The sequence below is a fragment of the Crinia signifera genome, chromosome 1, assembly GCF_055691185.1.
Source record: "Crinia signifera chromosome 1, ASM5569118v1, whole genome shotgun sequence".
NCBI lineage: Eukaryota > Metazoa > Chordata > Amphibia > Anura > Myobatrachidae > Crinia > Crinia signifera.
Genome location: NC_139217.1, coordinates 111,299,550 through 111,321,388, shown reverse-complemented (window position 1 = coordinate 111,321,388; position 21,839 = coordinate 111,299,550). Strand labels below are relative to the sequence as shown.

The 21,839-nt window shown below is 39.3% G+C and overlaps 1 protein-coding gene across 3 annotated transcripts in view; it reads left to right on the top strand.

Moving 5' to 3' along the window:
- The window catches only part of LRBA (LPS responsive beige-like anchor protein), a 544,849-nt gene that overhangs the window by 460,725 nt on the left and 62,285 nt on the right, over window positions 1-21,839 (top strand). For 2 of the 3 annotated variants that reach the window (XM_083171504.1, XM_083171520.1), the window contains 4 exons: window positions 3,771-3,938; window positions 11,034-11,123; window positions 18,548-18,740; window positions 21,580-21,642. In XM_083171504.1, coding sequence (XP_083027630.1) covers window positions 3,771-3,938; window positions 11,034-11,123; window positions 18,548-18,740; window positions 21,580-21,642 — 514 coding nt within the window. The remainder of the gene's footprint in view (window positions 1-3,770; window positions 3,939-11,033; window positions 11,124-18,547; window positions 18,741-21,579; window positions 21,643-21,839) is intronic. The other variant, XM_083171512.1, reaches the window with a different exon arrangement.

The window sequence follows — 21,839 nt, the reverse complement described above, 5'->3', positions numbered from 1 at the left end:
CCCTACTAACCCCCTTGAACCAGCTGCTCCTCCTGTTCCTACTACATTTTTTGGTACTTATGTAATATCTGGGCTCCCGTTTTTCTTATGAGACCGCGTCCCCTCGCGGGGCTCGCCACGCTTCGGGCACGGTGACTCGCTGCACTCGCCACACTATATAAAATCAACTCCATGCGTAGTTGGATAGTAGGGGTATGAAAAATTGGAGTGCATTTAACATGGGAGCCCAGATAATACATAAGTACCCATTTTTTACTTCAATACTATGCTCTGTGATTCAGGTTGAACATCAACTTCAGGCATGTAATTTACACTTTCTAGTGAACACAATTTAACAACCGCAGCCTTACAGCAAAGGTCTGTGCTTCACCAAATGAAGAAAAATAAATAAAACCTAATATTATACAGGAATAAACCAGCATGAGAATTTGCATTGCTTTTATTTCTGCTCTGCGCTTGTTTTTATAGCTTGCGAAACGCTTATGAGATCTCTAGTGGTTGTCCCTTATTAAGCAGTTGTGCATGCATTAATTTTTAATAGGATTAAATACTGAATTTTATAGTTTTTAATTTTGTGAGTAGATTTATGTGACTGGTTATCCCAGGTAGGCATCATGCAGCTGGATTATCACTGGTTGTAAATTAAATGAAATGTTATTTTAATCAAATTTTCTGATATATACTATAATATGTTCAGGTATTACAGTTGGAGTGTTCATTTGGTAGCAATATATTGTTAAGGCTGCACTATCCGTGTAGCTAATACGACATTCCTATTTCAATGTTCCTGATTATTTTATGTATACAGTATGCTCACTTAACAGTATTTTTAATTATATTTCAGTTTGAAAAAATACATATTGCTTGGTTCGATGCGTATACATATATTATTGTATTTTGTTATTTGAGCAGCACAGATACTTTGGCAAGCTAAAGATATGAAAGTGTTTGATTGAAAGTTCTAATTAAGTGAATCTTTGAAAATTAGCTGAAATTAGCTGTCAGAGAGGCACATTTAAATGAGTAATGAGAGGCTTTGGCAGTAAACATTTAAATGATATAAATTGCCATTTAAGTGTATGGTTTAATGTTTGTCATACATTAATGTGACATCTGACTGCAGTGACAATCAAACAGCCTGCTGTAATTTGAACATATTTAAGGCTTTTGTGTTTAGTGCCACCCACAAATTACCACAATCGCTGTTTTATGTGTCATCTCTAAGGCTGTTTCTAAGTCATTGTTAATGAACGGAGTCCATCATTTTTGTTGAATAGGTATCTATACTTTGTATTGATTATACAATCCTATTCTCATCAGTAGTGGCAGCTAGCCATTCTAACCATTGGACTTTTTTAAGAGGCACTTTATGAAGATGTTAAAAGGAGGAAGATAAAGTCTAGTTTAGATGAGTTTAGGAATAATTGTCTACCATACTATATGCATCTATCTAGAATATGCATATAGAGATATACAATATGTAGTCACACTATGGCATGTATTCAATGCTCCTATGTTGCCGTAAATAACGGTGAGTGTGCATGATTTTTTGAGAGTAGTGAAGTTTTCTCTCATATTTTGTGCTTCCCTGTATTCAACTCTGTTGCTTCTCCAAAAATATTTTGCGAAGCTAACTCAGTTCACCCTGCACGTCTCCCCGGTATTCGCAATGTCTGTTCAATGGGGATTTTAGTGTCTCTCTCAAAAAGTGTATTCAATGCACAAATTGCGAGTCCTGCTGGTTTCTTTTTTTAGAGATGTTCTCCATTTTTCCCTCGGCATCTTTTTTAGGTGAACTGTAGGGTTATCTTTGTTAAAGCTGTTATTTTTTTTTGTTTTTTTATGGCTTATAAATTTTAAAAAATGTACTCTAATGTATTTATGGCAAATGCCATAATGCTGTACTTCTATATTAATTTATTTGTAATTTAATAAGTTATTTTAATGGTAACCAATAAGAAATCATTTTGGAATGCTCCTAGTAATTTCCCATGCTTCCTCTCTTCTTCCTCACCTAACCCCCAAACAGGCTTTTAAACACGCTAACAATTATAAAATAAATTAAATAAAAACACAGGGCAAAGAAACAATGCCAAAAGCACAACACAAGGATAAAGGCCAAACAGAACAAAATACACCCGTACAAACCCAATTAAAATAGTCACACAGCCATTTGTTGTAAAATAAATACTGAACAAAACATTAACCTTTCTAAACCTTTGTAAAAAAATACAAGTCCACAAATGCGAGGAACACGCTGCTGAGATGAACACCCTGCTCAGGAATATCCCAGTCTGACCAGCTCACGTGGAGAGCAGGAGAAAACAGATCTCTCCAGTTACAGCACTCCCATTTGAACTCGCAGAATTATGCTAAGTTCGCAAAAGGGGCCGGCGAGCTGGCCACACGTTGAATACTGAGGAAGTCAGAAATGAGGAGATGAGAAAAAGTGCCGAGCGCTTCAGTGAGATCACAGGGACACAGAACAGTGAGCGGTGAGCCAGACTCTCAAAAAACATTGAATACTTCTCTATATGTCCCAGCATTCTGCTGCTAGTTATAGGTTTAGTTTGTCAGAAGAAAATTCTATGCAGGTGGAAGAGCAGAAATCAGGCGCCTCATAACTCTGCAGCTGCCAAATCCACAGAAAATAGTCAAACCACAGACTATTCCGAAAACATATAAAGATTACACAGAATGGATATATTGCAGCGCTGAATTATGTTTCTGGTATCCGTTGGGAAGTGAAATAATGATAATCTAATACCAAAGTGTCCAAAGTAAAAAACAAAAAATCCTCAAAATGTTATGTGGTATTGTCTCATTACTTGTGTATAGCCATAACAGGGTGGTATAGCCTTTTATCTGATGTGTCAATTGTCTCATACAGTATATCCACAATTAAACCAAAACGTCTCCTTTTATAGATCCAAAAACAGGAACTTTTTATTTAAACTAAAAGTCACATAAACATGAAATGCAGGAACATTGATTAGAGGGGTAGAGCTCACCAGACCTTCAGGGTTCATACAACAAAATTATATTATATGGGAGGATGTTATTCTCGTGACTCCATTTTGGTACATATGCTATCTATAACTCCCTATATGGTCTCCAGACCCTTAATAGCAGAGAAATAATCATGTCAGAAGGTCCATTGTTCCTCCTGCCACACTGTTGTATCAATGACCAAGTCAGAGGTTTGATAAATTAATTAATGTGTTGTGTGCATGTATCGGAAAAGGCCAGAAGATGGAAAATAAAATATTTTCATTCAAAAGCTAGGAAGAAAGTAAAAGCTTAATTCCATTCCAAGTATTTTATTAAAATAAAATCCTGTATTAAAATGTGAATTTTCTGTTGAGTCTGGCAGCAAAATAAATTTGAGCAGAATGTGTTGTATGTGCATTATTTATTATTAGATAAATATCCATTACCTGATATGTATAAGCACAGAGTTTTATGAAAACCAAGAGAATATTTCATATGACCCCACTAATGGGGATTGAAAGTAACATATGTAGGAGAATAGGCGGTTCCTGTGTGTATGTGCGTGACCTAGCATTCTGGTACAGTCGTACTTGCACAAGTCGGTGACTGCAATAAGTGATTTGGCAATGCCAGAAGCTGCCTGACACAGGGAGACTTGAAATAAAATGTTTGTCCTTTTTATTTATTTTTTAACTAACAAAGTATGTAGTCTAAAATGGTTTTCACCAGATCGGTTTATCTATGCATGCTTAATAAGTGTCCATCTACTCTCATTTTAGGCCCTGGAAAGCGAGTTTGTATCTTGCCAGCTCCACCAGTGGATTGATCTTATTTTTGGCTACAAGCAACAGGGTCCGGAAGCTGTTCGAGCACTAAATGTGTTCTATTACTTGACCTATGAAGGAGCTGTCAATCTCAGTTCCATAACAGATCCTGTACTAAGAGAGGTATGTTCTCCTATATTTTATTATTTGTAAAAAAAAACAATCTATCCCAAAAATACTAGCGTTTGAGTGGTCACTTCATCCACACACTAACTTTTATGGGTGTACTCCTATATCTGTGATTCTGTGGAAGAACATTTCTTTTTTAGGTCATATAATACAGATTAAGAAACAGTTGTGCTGAGAGAGGCTCCAGCGTCCCACACCGCTATGAAATCAGTGCGGCTATTACTGTTCCCTTTACACTGATTTGTGCATTTTTTCCTTAGTATGGTATAATTAGGTGTAAACCTTTCTTTATCATTGTATAAGAATTACTGCTTTCGTTTACTTTTATGTAGCAAACAAGATAATCTCCCCATATTTAAAGCTTTATTTTTCTTCTGTAAATTCTCACATACAAAGTTAGAGATTTTTTTCATTCTGACCAGTACCACAAGACGCGGCCTGTTAATCCATTTCCTTCAAATATAAACACGATCAGTCTTCATAGTATTGTGAATGTTTGTAAAATCCTTTAGGAAACCTGCTACCCAGCTTTTCCTGTAGGAGTCTAATACCGCTTTCATATCGCAAAACCGGCTCAGACCCAGTTCCGATCCTTTCACACTAATCTCGGGTCGCCCATTATACACAGGGCCACCCAGGTTTAACCCTTCTTATAACCTGTGGTGAAGAGCTAGATTGGTTGACCCATATTATTAGGTTTGGTGCTTTCACACCGCACCTCAAGCTGGGTTGACCCGGCAATAACCCAGATTATTTGGGTGATGTGAACCCCAAAATGACTAAAATAATGTTGCCCCCTCTCTTTTCCTAATAAAAAAACCCCAATCACTGACACGTCTTTCTCTTAGTCCAGAATCATCCCCCCCCCCCCAAGAAAAATTGCGCACACAGGATAGTCCACTAATCTGCACTCAGCAGCACCATCTGGCATCTTGTCTTGCTGTTGTAAGAACAGCAGATTGTGGTGCAGGACAGTGGCACCAGCAGACAGGAGTACTGGTAACACTCCCATCTCATCACAACTAGCCCTGACTCATTGTCATACCAAAAGAACAAAGCCATGATGTGCCCTTAAGACCATTTTTTCCTGCAGGGTAGACTCTGCTAAGTGTGGCACACTTTCACCAGTGCACTACACAGTCCTCCATGGAAGCGGACAGGCATGGCTGAAGGGGGCAGGCTGGCATGGGGCTGTGCAGCATGATCTCTCTGAAGTCACACCATGCACAGCCAAGCAGTGTGTGAGCCGACTGCCGCTAGTGCTACCCACCCACCCCCAGTTATTTCTGTTATTCGGAGTAAAGCAAACAATTAAATAATAATTAGGAGATGAGTATTTGTGGGCTACATGCAAAAGCAGCCAGTACTCTGCATGCAAGAGCAAATTAAAGTAACTCCTTGTTCTATCCAGGTAAAAAGTTGCTCCTATTTATTTTGTTCCTAAAAACTTTACTGTACACAAGGCCCCAAATTATTCAAACACTCTACAATACAATAGGATGGCGCAAATTAAACATAAAGTTGCTATTGCTGCCATCAAACGATGCATGTATTTGAAATCCCCAATACTTCCCTGCCATCCTGCTGTTCTTTTTTCTTTTCTTTTGTTTCATTATCATTTTGCATCCAGTAGCCAAAGCAGTAGGTGTTTTGTACAAGCGCATCAAACTTAGACACAGATAATGTTTGAAATCCATGAACTCATTGCCTCTGAATGTTATTGAGTGACATTTGTTTCTGTTGCTCGTGTCTGCTTTGACTAGCTGGTTTGTCTCAGATTGGCAGTCGGGATTATATTTCAGTCAACCAACAGATGTAAGAGTCAAGAACAAGGCAGGTTGTTTTTATTTTTAACTGTGTCAAACCTAGGTACTGGAGAGTCTTATTGTTGCGCAGCGTTACATACTTTTCATTAGCCTGTCTTTTTTACAAAGAGTTAAAATATGTAGGATGTATAAGATATTAGAAAACACTAATGGAAAAAGCTGTTCATTTCAGCTTCAGACAATAATGGTTTCCTGTATAACCTCAAAGACTTTGTTGAATTTTAATATAATCAGTCTTAAAAGTTCTTAAAATGCACTCTTATAAAGTATAAGCACAGAATGTGAGAAAGTGAAACTATCTGTAATCATTATCCTATGATGGTAGAGCTATATTTTCACCACTAACAGTCCATTAAGTGTAATATGTATTTAATGAACATAAACAAAGCGAATTGACTGGCACAGATTCCAACTTTTTTTTTACTGCTTTTGACACTTCTAAAATTAATCTTGGAAAACTTTACATTAGATCAGAGAACCAAGGACAGTGTAAGAGCCAAAGGAGTTGCAGACACAAGAAAACACTGTGCTTGTTTTGAGGAAGGATCAAATTAAAATACCATGAGATATTTAAGTTGTAATATTTATAATATTACAACTTAAATATTAATAATATTTATTAAAAAGACATAAATTAAAAAATGAATGAATAAAAACTTTTGCTGTAACCATGAATTAATTGTGTGGTGGTTTTAGCAGTCTCTCACATTGGTAATTGATAATGTGGTGCAGTCCCGTTCCTAAGATGACCGTTTGACCTTATAATTTTCCCCTTAATTTTGTAATGTCTCTTAAGGGGTGTACAAACGGAGCAATCCTTCTAAGCGATTTTGACTACATAGTCAAAATTGTTCAGAAGGTTAGTAAAGGTCGCTGTCAAGGCTAGACAAATCATCCTATAATATCGCTTAGAAAAAAAAAGTTTGCAGGCAAGAATATTTTGACTAGATCGCTGGCTGTCTAGTCAAAATCGCTGGTACAGTATTCACTGCTGAGGGAGATATTCACTTGGCGATCTGCAATGAATACCAACCATTATACTCACTATATGAAGATCTCACTTGTAGTTGGCTCAATTGAAGCAAGGAGTTCCTAGAGTGGACAATCTTTATCCGGAGGGAGTTCTTCAGCACAAAGAGATGTAGCTGGTGGGTTAATACAAGAACGTGGTCTGGTTCGGGACAATCCTTGGTCGAAGAGTAGTGGAGTATCTGCACACCAAGGAGAGGCTGGTAGGGTTGGCACACCTGGCACAACTGACGCGTTTTGCCAGTTAAACTGGCTTTTACTAAGGTGATTCATTGTTGCCACTGGATCCATATTTAATATGGCTGCTGATTGATTGCAGCTGTGAGACGACATGGTTATTATCTTTCATTTCATCAAAAACAATTCAAAAGCTTTATCCCATGGTTTCTTCTAATACCTGTTATCATGGAGACAGACTTTCATTAATATAATACAAATATTCAATTGTTCATGTGGTCATGTAACCTTTGTAATATGTCACGGGATCGCTATGTTTATCTATTTAGATTAGCTGGTAACCAGGTTCAATTGTTCTCAGCCTTTTTATGTCTATATTCAGCAATTGTGGGATTGTTATCCTTATTATATAGCATCACCAACGAGTAAATCATATTATTCTATTTCTATATCAATTATATATACATATGGGGTATATTGCAGCCTGCTTCCGCGATCACGTGACCGTAATGATGCAGCAGCCATGTGACCGCAATCACGTGGCTTTAGGTTCTGTATTAGGGCATCTCTCTGCCGTGTCAGAGAGCAAAGTTTTTATTCATTCCTTTTTTCCTTTTATGTCTTTTTTAATATATTCTTTAATAAATATTATTGTTACAACTTATATATCCCATGGTTTTTTAATTTGATTCTTCCTCAAACAAGCGCAGTGTTTTCTTGTATCTCTTAGCTAACAGCCAAAGAAGGCAGGGCTGGGATTGAGTAAAACCAGCCAATAGCATGGGAATACCTTGCTAGCCGCGATGTAAACTAACAAACTCAACTAACTAATGATATAAAAGCTTGGTTATGAACACAGGAGCAGACCATGGGGATGAAACTCAGTGAGCCCTATAGTTTTATGTTCTAAAAAATAGCAGTTGCGCAAATTAGGGGGAGGTGTATCAAACCTTGTAAAGAGGACACCCAGAGAAGTTTCCCGTAGCAATCAACTACTTTCCAACTAGCATTTATTTAGCCAATTCTGTAAAATAATAGGTAGAATAGGATTGGTTGCTATGGGAAACTTCACTATGTAGCCTCTTTTGGGGTTGATACTTCTTACCCATAGTTCTAACTTTTTTTTTTTTTTCAGCAACATGGGCAGCATTGAAGATTCATTCCTTTAATCATGCCCATGAGGACTATGGTAGTTAAATGATTTAACTCTTTCACATTCTCAGTTGAATAGTGAGATTATTTTACCTCTGAATATTTATTCATTAACATCAATGACTATGTGAACCCCTTCTGGGTGTCGATGTCATTAACTGCCATCTCACATATGTAAACCGGGTGATATTGATATGGTATTTTATATAATATCTTGATTGTCAAGTTAATAGAGGAGTGCGGAATAAGTGCTAGTAAATTAATTTTCATTCCTCTCCCCCTTAGCGTTTAGAGAGAGGCTGTCTCATTAAAATACTCAGTCTTGGCATTAGCTGTACTGTACATGTGGTCGTATTAAGAGTTCTCCAATTCCTGCAGAAAGTTATGAGTTAGTGGGTTAATTATGCATTTTATTTTTGTTCCTCTTATTACAGATTAACTGTTTAATGGATATTTTCAAAATACGAGCAGTCCTAAAGCTTTTATGGATTAGAATGGCCATAAAATGTCTATACACAACATCTTGCCCCTTCCTGCTATAGTTGGTCTGTTTTTATTTCACAATTCACAACCTTAGTTATATCAGACAGTCACAAAAAAAGCAATTTTGAAGTTGTGTCTGTAGAGGAAAAGTAACAAACCTTTGTATTTACCTTAACTGCATCTATATGTGCAGTGTTTTCAAGGAGCAGACTCCCACTAAATAGTGCTTTCAGACTAGAATCCAGCAATATCATCATTTCTCTACATCAACTAAGACCAAACCTAATATGAACAAAGAAAACAAATTTAGATAAATATCTATTTAAGTATATAAAAAAAATTGTTTTAAATGTGTGATATATGCAGCCAAAATAAGTGTCACTCCGGGACTAGTACAAGTGGAAATAGGATGCCTTATGCGGTCTACGCCGTTTAGGGCCACAGACCCGTATACCCGAAGCGGCGTAGACCGCATAAAGCATCCTATTTCCACTCCGGGACTAGTATATCTATGGGGGGGGGGGGTGGACTCAATTTTCCCTATGAAGAGAGCACCTGGGCAAGGTAACTCAACCCCACCACGTAGAGGAGTGCCGAGCAGAATATATTTATATAATGTCAGAGCCAGCACTCCTCAATAAACTATTTAGCTGGTCTGGTGCTTTGCTACTGCAGGTGGTCCTCTTGATGAAGTCAAAGAGAAGAAATGTGTTGGGTGATCTTAGCCTCCTGCCCAAACTAAGATGAGCATTTGCTACCCTTGTCGGTTTTTTCTTTTTAATTATTTGTTTTGAAATATATTTTTTTAAATATATTTTACAAAAAGTTTTTTATGTCAAATTAATAAATTAGGTTATATTTTCAGACTCTCTTATTGATTTTGATTGCTTCTGACCCTAGTAAATCAATTTGTATATATATTAGTTTATATATTTGAATATATATGTGTGTGTGTATATGTATATACAATATTGTATTTGCAATTCAATTGAGATACTAGAAACTAAGCAGCACTCTGAGACTCCAATTTGGTAAAATACTGAGTAATATTTAATAAAATATTGAGTCCTAGGAGTCCTGTTCATAAGCTGCTCACCTGATTCCCAGGCATTTTGTTGAAATACCTCCACATCGCAAATGAGTGAAATACAGATCCAGATTTCCATTTAATAACTTTGCATCTGATATTAAACTCTCATTTTTAAGTGGTCTTCCCGTATGTACATACTTTAAAGTTGTATTACCATGCAGTAAAAAAGTCAACAGCCCCAGCCAAAGGCCAGAAGAAAGCTGCGTCCAATCACTAGCTACAGTTACAAAATGACAGCATGTGACTGGTCCCGGCTATTGCACCGACAGGGCCTTTAAAAAATAGCTGCGTGTAGCAGTCCTGCAGCTCCAGCTAGGAGTAGGGGCACATTTCATGTAGGTGTTGCTGCAGCTTTGCAGGAAACATGCTTAACCCCTTTGCTTGCCACCGTTGCTGTGAAAGATGTGCAAAATATCTGCTAAAAATGCCATGGTCGAAGTCGAGGATTATGAATTACTTTAGTTATTGACAGCAAATGATCTGAAGTCAATTAATTGAAGTTTTGATAAATATTGCTCCAAAAAAACCCAAAAAAAACTGTGAGCAGATCTCCCTCACCGCAAGCGTGGCACTCATAGGGTTAAAATGAAAGACAAACTATTTGAGTTGTGCAAGGACACATAATCCGATCACTACATACGTAGTCTCACACTGATTCAACAAAATATCTCATACTTGAAGGGACAAACCCAGTGTAATGAGCTATGAGGACATAAAGTGCCATTTTCTTTGCATGGAACGAATGTAACTGCTGATATTTATGTAATTGGTTGTATATATGTGATTTTTTTGTACAATTACACAACACTATTAGTTTGGGAGTGGAAAGTAATATGTATTTGGCCTAGATAAATTAGTAATCCAATGCTATCCAAGAAACCATTATAATGAGCACGGACAACATACATAAATGTGACAAGGGCTTATTGTAGTTTGTGATTACGAGTTAAAAGTATGTTGTTGCTTTTTCCTTTTTATTAATATTATCATACTTTATTTTTGTGGTCTTTTTGTTTTTCTAACATTAGGATGTAGTTAGTCTGTGAAGCAGGCTGTTCATGTTTGGGCTAATAATCAGCCAAAACGCAGGGTTCCTGATTGTAGTGGCACTGCCTGTTTCTGCTTAATATCACCAAACAGGATGGATATATTTTGCAATGTTTCTCATGGAAATAATATTTGTACTTCTAAAATGACCTCACTATAAATAACAGTGCCAAGTACAAAACGTACATATATATAGCATATGATGCACGTAGTAGGATTTAGGAGGTTATGATTCTGAATCTCGTATATTGCAGCCTTTTCCTAATATACCTTTCCCTTTTTAAGGGTGTGGAAGCTCAAATCCGTAGTTTTGGACAGAACCCTTCACATCTGTTAATAGAGCCGCATCCTCCCAGGAGCTCGGCCATGCAAGTGGTAAGTACTTTAGCGGCCTAGCCATTGTTAATACATGTATTTAGATCTATACAAATGACCTTGTTTTTAGACTACAAACCACTCTCCACTCCACCCAACTCTGATGAGGTTATTCTAGGTAAAGCTTGCAAGGTAAATGGCTCTTTGGGTATTTTCCATTAACTCATGTAGTATCCTTTATCATAATGCTGTTTATAAACGCTATTGTTGACCAAAATTGACCTGATCTACTTTTACTATCTCTGTTCCCTACTGTTAATTTATTCCCGTCTTTGTGGTTTATGTTTTCCCTAAATTCAAAATAACTTAAAATATATACAACCTATAATATTTTTGAGGAGAGCTGCCATTTATACATTGTGTTCCACACCTGAAATACACACATTAGGGAAGAAATAACATTTCAGACAAGAATAGGAAACAAATGAGTAGTTAGTGATACAGACAGGTACAATTGTAAAACCATCACAGAAAGACTAATTAATACATAAAGCGTAGACTTTGTACACAGACCAAGCAATTCTAATGTTAGTATTTGAGCTTAGATTTGCGGCCCAAAGATGACAATTTTGACTCTGATCAAGGAATTTTAAATAAAGATTTATACATTAAAATGATTTAAGCTATGGTGGAGTAATTTTTGCACAAAAGACTCCTAAGATTATAGAATTTTTCAGTATGATCACAAATATAAAAAAAGAAGTTGCAGCTTTAATGAAGCTTATGAATGTTGCTCCATTAGAGCTGGCAGGGTATTCAGAGAGGAGGAGATCATCATGAAGTTTGAATGACTGAAGAGGAGAGGTCACAATGGTAGTAAGTCTTTGTAAGACAAAGGGGTATAGTCAATTTATGTCGGATCCATTCCAACATTCATTTGCAGCCAAATCCAACTTGCTGCTGCTCACCTGGTCGGTGCCGACAGAGGTGGGATTGCACCCTCTTCGCTGGGTGAGCTGCTCATCCAGCCTGGCGGGGGGACAGGTAAATGATGCGGGACCTGGTGGGAGGACAATGTTGGATGAGCTGCTGCTCATCTGGCGCCGTCCTACCTGCCTCAGTCAGATTTTTTCAAAATCAGATTGAGATTGCCGGAAACTAGACCAAATCCTGCCAGATTTATCTGCGTTTCCGTCAAAAGCATGTGGATTGTGGGGGCTATTCCGCCAATCCACCTGGTTTCTAACAGGTTGAAGCATTCCAACCTGTCGGAAAAAAACAGCCCTTATTGAATAGGTCGGAAACCCTTCCAACCAGGGCCGCTGACAGGGCGGTGCTGTGGGTACAGCTGTCCCAGGCCCCGGCCTCTGGAGGGGCCTGGGCAGCTGCCCACAGCTACAGCAGCACTTTTTCACCCCCCACCCAGCGGCCCCCAGCCAGGCACACACAATACACAGTGCAACCTGCAGAGCGCTGAGCCAAGGACACAGAGGGGCTCTGCAGGCTGCACTGTGTGCTCCCGAAGAGATGCGCCGCCAAGGACACGGATTTAATGGTACTGGGGGGGGGGCAGCCATAATGGTACTGGGGGGGGCAGGGGGCTGAAGATCAGTCCTGGGCCCCATGATTCCTAGTGGCGGCCCTGCTTCCAACCTATTCAAGTCTTAAACTGCCGTCTTTCAGACAAGACAGCAGTTCCGACAGCAATTGAATATACCCCTAAATATGGTTAGATTGTAATAATTGCTAACTTGTGTTACATAGTAGATTGCATGCTATATCCCAATGTTATTTCTCATGCAGGTAAAGTAATCATTAGGTGTCTTGAGGGTAGAATAAGTTTCTGGATGACGAGAACTTAAGGAAATTGTATTTAAATAGAACACATTTACAAGGCAAATATGTCTTACTTGGCTCTGGAAGGCAAGAGTTGAATTCTGGGTGGTTTTTTTGTGCATTACATGTAGATGACACATTTAAACATATTGGCTGCCTGCCACCTTTTGACCAGATTGTCTTGCTTTTTTAACTTATTTGAAGCTTTAGTGTTCACGTAACTCAAGTGTTTTAACCCCCACACAGTCATGGCCATAGATCCCTGTGTTGTTAGCACTGAATTCTGTTGCACAGAGGTTTTCCCCTCAACAAACAAGGCGGGGGCAATATGCAGAAATGCACACATGCTCATTTCCTGTACAACTTGAGCCTGCAAAAAATTAATTCTACGGAGTGAAAAGCTGTTTACGATGTGGCGTTCACATCCAGAAACATCTGTTCTACTTACATAATGAAACCTATTGCTTAGCGGGTTTGAGACTGGAGGAGGACACTCAAGTGTGCCAACACAACAATGCCGGCATAGGAATTCTGACATGGGTTTAATGCTACTTAGAGCCTTGTAACCATGTGGGTGGTATAGCTTTTCAACTCCAGGGGGAGGGCTTAGGCTTGATGGTTAGGAGGATGCATAGCATGTGGAGCAGACCAACTGGCTGGCCTGTTTAGAGCCTGGAGCAGTCAGCTGAGATTCCTGGCTCCCAACATTGGATTTCTCCCTGGAAGACCACTTCTCTACTCAGCCTGGTGCAGCAGTGCCAGACTGCATGCCAGGGGGTGAGGCAAGTTGCCTCCTACGTCCTTGCATGTTATATGTTGATTAATGGTGAAGCAGGTGGTTAAAAGTTGTGTTCGGCTTCTACTGGCCTCTGCTATGTCACAGAGTCTAGGCTCCAGTTGTACGGAATGTTAGGTGATGGCAGTCTCCCTACACTAATATCTGTTGGCTGTTTTCCATAACCGGTACTGCTGACGTGCTGGGTCCTAAGGGCTTCGGTAGGTCCCAAGTAATGTAAATTCACACTGATGCACTGTCCCTCCCCCTGGCCGGCTCCAGAACACATGTCCAAGATCTCTGGAGCCAGCAGCAACTACAGTGGCTGTCAATGAGGCAACGGCATGTGCAGCTGTCAATCTCACATTGCCACACACATCAGGGCAAGACAGGAGCACATTGTGCCAGTGTCCTATACCATGCAGTCAAACATTGGGGAGAAGTGGTATTAGTACATATAATGTGCGCTAATACCACTTTTCCCCCCAGAGCAGAAGATCATACATCTATTTCAAAATTATGATGGTTAGATTTAAGAGGGATTAGCATAAAATACTTAAAATCCCATTATCCTATATGATGTTGGTGCTTCATTGTCCAGTGTCCCAATTGTGGTTGTCAAAAATAATATCCTGTTTTTGCTTGGTACAGTATAGGAAGTGTAGTTTTGATGCAAGACAACGTATCGTCCTTGATTGTTTTAAAATGTAAACTGGGATAAAAGACATATAGTGGCTTCATTACGGTTACTTTTTCTATCCAGGTTGCCTTTGTCAAGCCATACCGTATGTTTTATATGCTCACCATAGTCCCAGGTGATAACTGTATCATGCCATGCGTGTTTTATAGAGAGCATATATGTGTCAAATAATATGAAGGTTCTACAGTATCACTTTGCTTCCTCAGCCTTAAAAGTATACCATCAACCTCCCGACTAAACAGTTAAAAGAACAATACCCATATAACTGGTACACACATTTGTTTTGCAGTTTGTTATTGTTAAGCATTTCATATTAGCCCATAATGCTTTTTTCTTTTCCTTGGGGCTATTGTGTTCACGTTTTTATTTTAGCAGCAGAAATGAAAGCCATCTTGCGCTGTGTTAAGTGCACCAGTCATAATATACACCAGGTGTAGTAATTAGCAGCCACATGAAGGCAGCCTATTTGTCTGCTTGGCTGCTGTTGTTGAATCCCCCTGTGCCTTCACACTATCAGATAGCTGGATTTAATTGAGGCCACATCAGATGAGGCATTACTGACACCTTTAATTGAATGAGCATCCAGGGAGAATTAACTCATAATATTGATTGGCTTTTAGCCACTTGCTCAGAAGGGTGTCTAGATAGCTTATTAGTTGCCTTTATTTACACCTTTGTGCAAAGAGTACAAACAGGGATTCATAATGCAATATGTTTTTGTAAGTACTCTTAATAACTTTTTAAAAAGGTCTGATCGTAAAAATGCAAATGCAAATTTAATAGCTTTTTTAGTATTACAAAAATAGATAAGTTTTATGTTATCACAATACACAGTAGTTTCTTTTTAACATCTAAATAGTCAGATTTCTGTGCACATTTTTGTTCTGTTAATTCCTGATATTGGATTTTAGCCACAAAAGTGACCCACAATGCTATAGTTTAAAAAAAAATAGCGACCTTCGGTGCAAAGTCAGACAGATTTTAAAATCATGTAATTGTCCAAAATTCTTAATTTGCCTTAATATTTACTGGCACCCCTTTGCTATCTTACCTTGCCCCTAAGGTTTCATATAAAACAAATGTACTTTTGGAGTTTTGGAGGGGGGGTTGCTTTGTTTTGTTGAATAAGTTCTATTTTTATAAAACATATTAATAATACTATGTTCTCACATAATGTTATTTTTATTTATTTCTGAGTGCGTCATATGCACCTTCTTTCTTTGTAGCTCTGTATTGATTTACCCATATTTTTTTATCAGCTTTATATTTTGTTAGTTAGATCCTGCCCCTTTTTTTGCTTGCATGGTATTACACATTGCTTTTATGCTGTTAAATTATGATTGAGCATTGGGTCATTTGTATAATATTTATTTAAAGCCTGTATTCTATGTGCAGCTTGGCATAATCGGTCTGAAGCCCAGTGAGGAATGGAAACCTATGAATCAATATCACTTAGAAAGCTAGCTAGGCCATCGATTACACAGTGTTTCCATTATTTCTTGCACTGTCATTAGTAACAATGCAGACAATGCAAAATGTATCCTAAAATATAATTTAACTACAATAAATTCAAGAGCATCTAATAAACTAAGGATTCAGTATTCTTATGATTGTCATTTGGCTGAATTAATAAAAAGGTCTTGCTTAGTTTAGGAAATTCAATTAGGTATGATGTTACATTAGAACCTCATGTGCTAATTTTATGTGGGTTATTTGGGCAACAACCCCCTACAGGCGAGCGGTTTCTGCCTTAATTAGCCTCTATATGCCCAGGCACACATTGCTTTGTAAACACACTTAATTGAATCCCTTACTGGCTTAAAATGAGACCCATTGATGTGAAATTCAAATCATATAGTGATGTTTGGGAGATACCGAAGATTATATTGTTTTAGAAGGCATTTTGATCACTTATAGATCTGATGTATACTGTTTTCTGGGTACTTATGTAGTATCTGGGCTGCCGATTTCTAAATCGGGTCGGATCGGGAGATCGCATCGCATCGCATGCGACCATGCGATTCGATGCGATGCGATGCGATGACCCGATTTTTCCATAGGAATCAATGTTAAAATGGACTGAGTCCATTTTAACATGGAATTCAATGGGAAAAATGGGTCCTTTTCATACCCCTACTATCCAAGTGGGCATGGAGTTGGATATAAACCTGTGGCGAGCGTAGCGAGCCACCGAGCCCGAAGCGTGGCGAGCGAAGCGAGCCCCGCGAGGGGACGAATACCGTCCCCTCGCGGGGCTCGCTTCGCTCGCCACGCTTCGGGCTCGGTGGCTCGCTACGCTCGCCACAGGTTTATATCCAACTCCATGCCCACTTGGATAGTAGGGGTATGAAAAGGACCCATTTTTCCATAGGAATCATTTTAACATTGATTCCTATGGAAAAATCGGGTCATCGCATCCGATATCGGATGCGATATCGGATGCGATGCGATGCGATATCGCATCGCATCGCATCTGATTGTATGCCTTAACTTAAGGCATACAATCAAAAAATCGGCAGCCCAGATACTACATAAGTACCGTTTTCTGATTAATGTAACATTTCTGAGAATGGCTCACTTATACTGCTTTCACATTGCAACACTGCTTTCAACCCATTTTTGTAAACGTTTCATAAGCCAGTTAAACACCTTCACATTGCATTTTATAACCAGTATATTACTGTTTATATACCGTTTTTGTACCTTTCACATTCAACCCGTTTTACCCATAAAAAAACGGCTTCTTTGCAATAAAACTCTATTGTGCAATTCCTGCTTGTGGGCGGTGACAACATACAGAGAGACAACCAATGACCCTTGTGCAGATTATCATATGTAGTTCAAACCGGTTCTGGGCCGTTCAGACTACAGGAAAAACAGCTCAGAACCGTGTAGGATCCTGCTTTTAAAATGTTTTCAAATGCCGGTATTCTGTAACCTTTCACATTGCAGCTGGTACTGTTTCAAAATGCTAAAAAAGCGGCAATATTCCGGCTTAAAAAGTGCAATGTGAAAGGGGTATTACAAATACTGTATAATATGTCTATAATCACTTTTTCAGGGTAAAGTCTTAAAGAATGTTATTTTGGATTCCAGTACTGAACTTGAGTCAATGCTCCAAAAATATGTACATTGATGGAACAGGTGGTATTCTTATGTTGTGGTGTATGCCTGTTCTATTTATGCACATGAGTTAAGATTCAGCGGCTTTAGAGGAAACAAAGTTTTATTCCTTCTAATATTAGGGGCTGTCTGGAATGGGGTGATCCTTTATGAATGTCAGCTACAGTAGTTACAGTAATGCACTTAGTTGTGCAACAAAATATGTTTAATAGGCCAAGATATTCCTGAGCATTATCACTATCACCAGTGTGTATGTGCTACATCGTTTGAGCGATTTTGCATTTGCTGGCATGAGCATTCCTTGGACACATTACAGTGTCACAAATGATTGCATATAGTATCTCTGTGTGCAGATGTACATGACAACTGGGGATATATCGGTATCTCTAAAAGAAAAAAAAAGCATAATAGTGTCTTAGTTTATATCCGCGCATGTAGACTCAATACACAATATTTATATACAAAGATGTGTGTTACATGTGTAAATTGTAGATAGTGTGTGATTGCTGCAGTGTTACCTTGATACTGCATCATCTTATATGTAGGCACCACTGAATTCCAGCTCACTTCACAAGGCTGACTAGCCTGCACCAAAAACACTGATTTTAGGTGAAAACAGAACTCAGCAAATCTGTTCAGAGTTATTAGCGAAAAAGTGCAGTAATCCATAACAGGGAATTAGCAATAACTCTGATTTAATGCAGGTTATACAATACAGCTAAATAGCTTACTGGTCGTGAGGTTTTTTTCATATACATCCATATTAAGGTATTATGATCTGTGCATGCACAATACGTTAGGATTGGGTGAAATGCCTGCATTGAGTTGTAGACAATACAGTAGCTATATAGGAGATTTCCTCACTGGGCTTGTTTATATGTACTTTTACTTTGCATTTGTTGCTGGTGATGCTATAATATTGTCCATTATAATCAGGTCTTCATTCTCTTGTCCTGTTATCCTCCCCTTGTGTTCTTTGATTTGTCTTTCTGTGTACACTATGTCCCTTCTTCCACTTGTGTCTGGGTTCTTGTTGTACCCACTCAACAGTATCTCCTCCTGCAGACACCACTGATGTTTACGGACCAAGCTCAGCATGATGTCATTATGGTTCTAAAGTTCCCATCCAACTCTCCTGTCACTCACGTTGCTGCGAACACTCAGCCAGGATTGGCCATCCCTGCAGTCATTACAGTAACTGCTAACAGACTGTTTGCTGTGAACAAGTGGCACAGCCTTCCTGGTGAGTAGAAGACAAATTAACACACAATGCTTACAGCCATGTGTGACATTGTTAAAAGTGTTCATTTGAACATGGACCATAAATGATTTTATTGATGCAAAGGTTGTGTATGTGTTAGTAAAGCATAGTTGCCTACCCTCCTGTGTTCTGCAGGAGACTCACTGAAATAGCAACAATCTCCCCGACTACCAGATGAGTCTAGTAATCCCCCTGATTTCACGCAGCTCTTACATTTTTAGAGATTAGAGAAAACAAAGATGAATGATATATAGAATTAGATTATAGAATTAGATGAAATCTTCAGGGGCATTCCCAGCATTAGTTCTAAAGAACAATGATCCCTAAGGTTACATGCATTTTAAATAAGGTTTCTCATGGCCACTATGGGGGTATTCAATACTCCCGCAGCCATTACCAACGGGGAAGATGGCCGCGGGTCGCTATTTAATGCGGTCTTCCCCCAACACCATTGAACAGGGGATCTCGGCAGAGCGAGCCCAACTTCACAAGCAGTCGGGCTTGTTCTGCCGAGAACGGCTGGGAAATGACGAGCTCGCAGCCACGCCCCCTTCTCGACCTGCGGCAGGCGGGACATTGAATCCCCCCTGCAAATTCTTGGTCGAGCAGACCAAGAACAGGACAGGTCACGGCTGTCGGGCCAGCCCGACAGCCGTGACATAACATTGAATACCCCCCTATATGAAACCACTTGTAAAACACGGTATATGAACAAGCGGCTTCAACAAGTACACTAGATCTTACTACATTGGTGGTAAGTAATTTTTATGACTCGCCTCTCACATGTAGCAGTACATGTCCGAGCTTATTGGCATTCCCTTCACAATCTCTGTCAAAAGTAGACAAGTATGTTCTGGTTTAGTTTGCTGAGTAGAACTGCTCATTACAGTAACTATAAACCAGGTTTCTGCTGATAGGGTCTTTGTGGCAGTAGTGAGACTGTTAGACCCATTACTACCTACCAGAAGTATGTCTGTCAGTGGTAATGATTTTATCAGACCTACAAAGGTAAAGTAATTAAACTACATGGATAGTTATAATAATAACATGCTAAATTCAGTAAAATGGGATATTTCTGTGTACAGGATGCTATCAGAAGGAGGCAGTCTTAGTACTATGTGAGAGGCTCACACTGTATGTGGGATTCAGAGACATGAGAGTGATAATATTATTCCCTTCCTTTAAATGTTTTATGTATACCACCTCCTTCTTGTTGGTCAACGATTATTGCTAATAAACCAAAGCTTGTAGTCTTGTTAAACAGGAAGCCAATGTTTTGTCTTGTATGTGACTGGGTCCAGGGTTGGAACTATCATTGGCATAGCAAGTGCATTGGCCCCTGTGTATTAAGGTGCCTACTGCTGCCCAGACCAGCATTTTACCCTGGGCCATGGCCTGACCATTTTGAGCATAGTCAGGCCGCTATACAAGGGTCGATATCAAATGAATCAGTGCTGTCTCATATTTAGATATGCTTAACATATTGAGGCTTGGTCTAGGAGGACAGAATTGTGCTTCACATTTTACATGCTTCAAGACACTTGGGCTCTTATCTGCAATATCCAGTTGACACAGTCCCATATATCAGGGCGATTAAGTCGCAGCACCAGATCTGTAATTTAACCTACTCTGAGTAGGTTGCAAAAATCTAACCATTTATCTATTTATGTCTCAATCTGAGTAAGGCCTAAAATGTACATTGCAATTCTGCACTATAATGCTGAACTCCAAGCTCAATAAGAGATGTGCCTTGCTTGCATATTACATTTCTGAATGTCCGTTTGAGGCTAATATACAGTTACAGATGTGTCCTCATACACCTCACCTCAATACGCCATGTGGTGCAAGATGCCTGGCGCAAGTTGTATTCATACACAACAAAACCACTTCAAGAGATTGCACTGGGTAATTTGATTTGTGACGCTTGTGTATATCTGTGTGCAACAGAGATTCAGGGGCAGATGTACTTAGCATTGGAGAGTGATAAAGTGGGGAGAGATAAACTACCAACTAATCCGATCAGCCTGTAACATGGCAGTACGGAACTAATGGCAGATACTTACCTTGCTACTTTATCACTCTCCAAGGCTTAGTACATCTCACACTAAGGGGGGTATTCAATCCCCGCCGCTATTTCTGACGGGGGAAATGGCGTCGGGCGCCTATTCAATGCTGTCTTGCCCAACAGCATTGAATAGGCAGATCAATAGAACAGGCCCAACTTTGAAAGCGCGTTTTGTTGATAACGGCCGTGAATTGTTGCGATCGCGGCCGAATGTTGACATTCCACAACCGTTTACGTGGACACGCCCTCTTTTCGCCAAGCGTGACATTGAATACCGCCTGGCGATATGCTGTCGAGCAAATCAAAAACGGGCCAGGGTCACGGCTGTCGGGACGGATCAACAGTCGTGACCTGGGATTGAATACCCCCCCATTATCTGTATATGAAACACGATGGAACTTGGCAGTGAAAAAAAGCCAAGGTTGCTGCATTGTGGATAATTTGTTATATAGATTTAGACACTTCAAACAAGCCTCCTGGTGCAAAAAGTCACTGGACCTGGCGCCTCAAGAATTAACGTTTGGTGTGACTGTAGCTAGTGTATGAAGGACACATCAATATATGTACGATACTGTACATCCATGCTTTGTGTCGATCTGAATGTCTCCCCTTTGTCTTTCTCTTTGTGTGTATTTTCCTCAGACTATCCCTGTAATCTTTGTCTACTTTTTTCTTTATTTTTATCCTATACACACCTTTGTGTTTCATCTTATAGCATTGCCATTTGTGCTAAACCATTTTTCCCTCTCTTTTTAGCCCATCAAGGTACTGTGCAGGACCAGCCGTACCAGCTGCCGGTGGAGATCGATCCTCTCATAGGTCTGTCATTTCCTCCTCTTCTCTGCGATTCATTAAGCTCTGTATGGTAGCCCTGAAGTGTAGATTACTGTTGTTTTTCACTTGCCAGTTGCCTGGAATGGAATTCTCCTGATAAACCATTTGCATGCAAATTGGAATGCAATGAGCTGTGGCTATGCTGGTATTTCATCAACTCCCCCTCGTTGGCTTGCCTAATT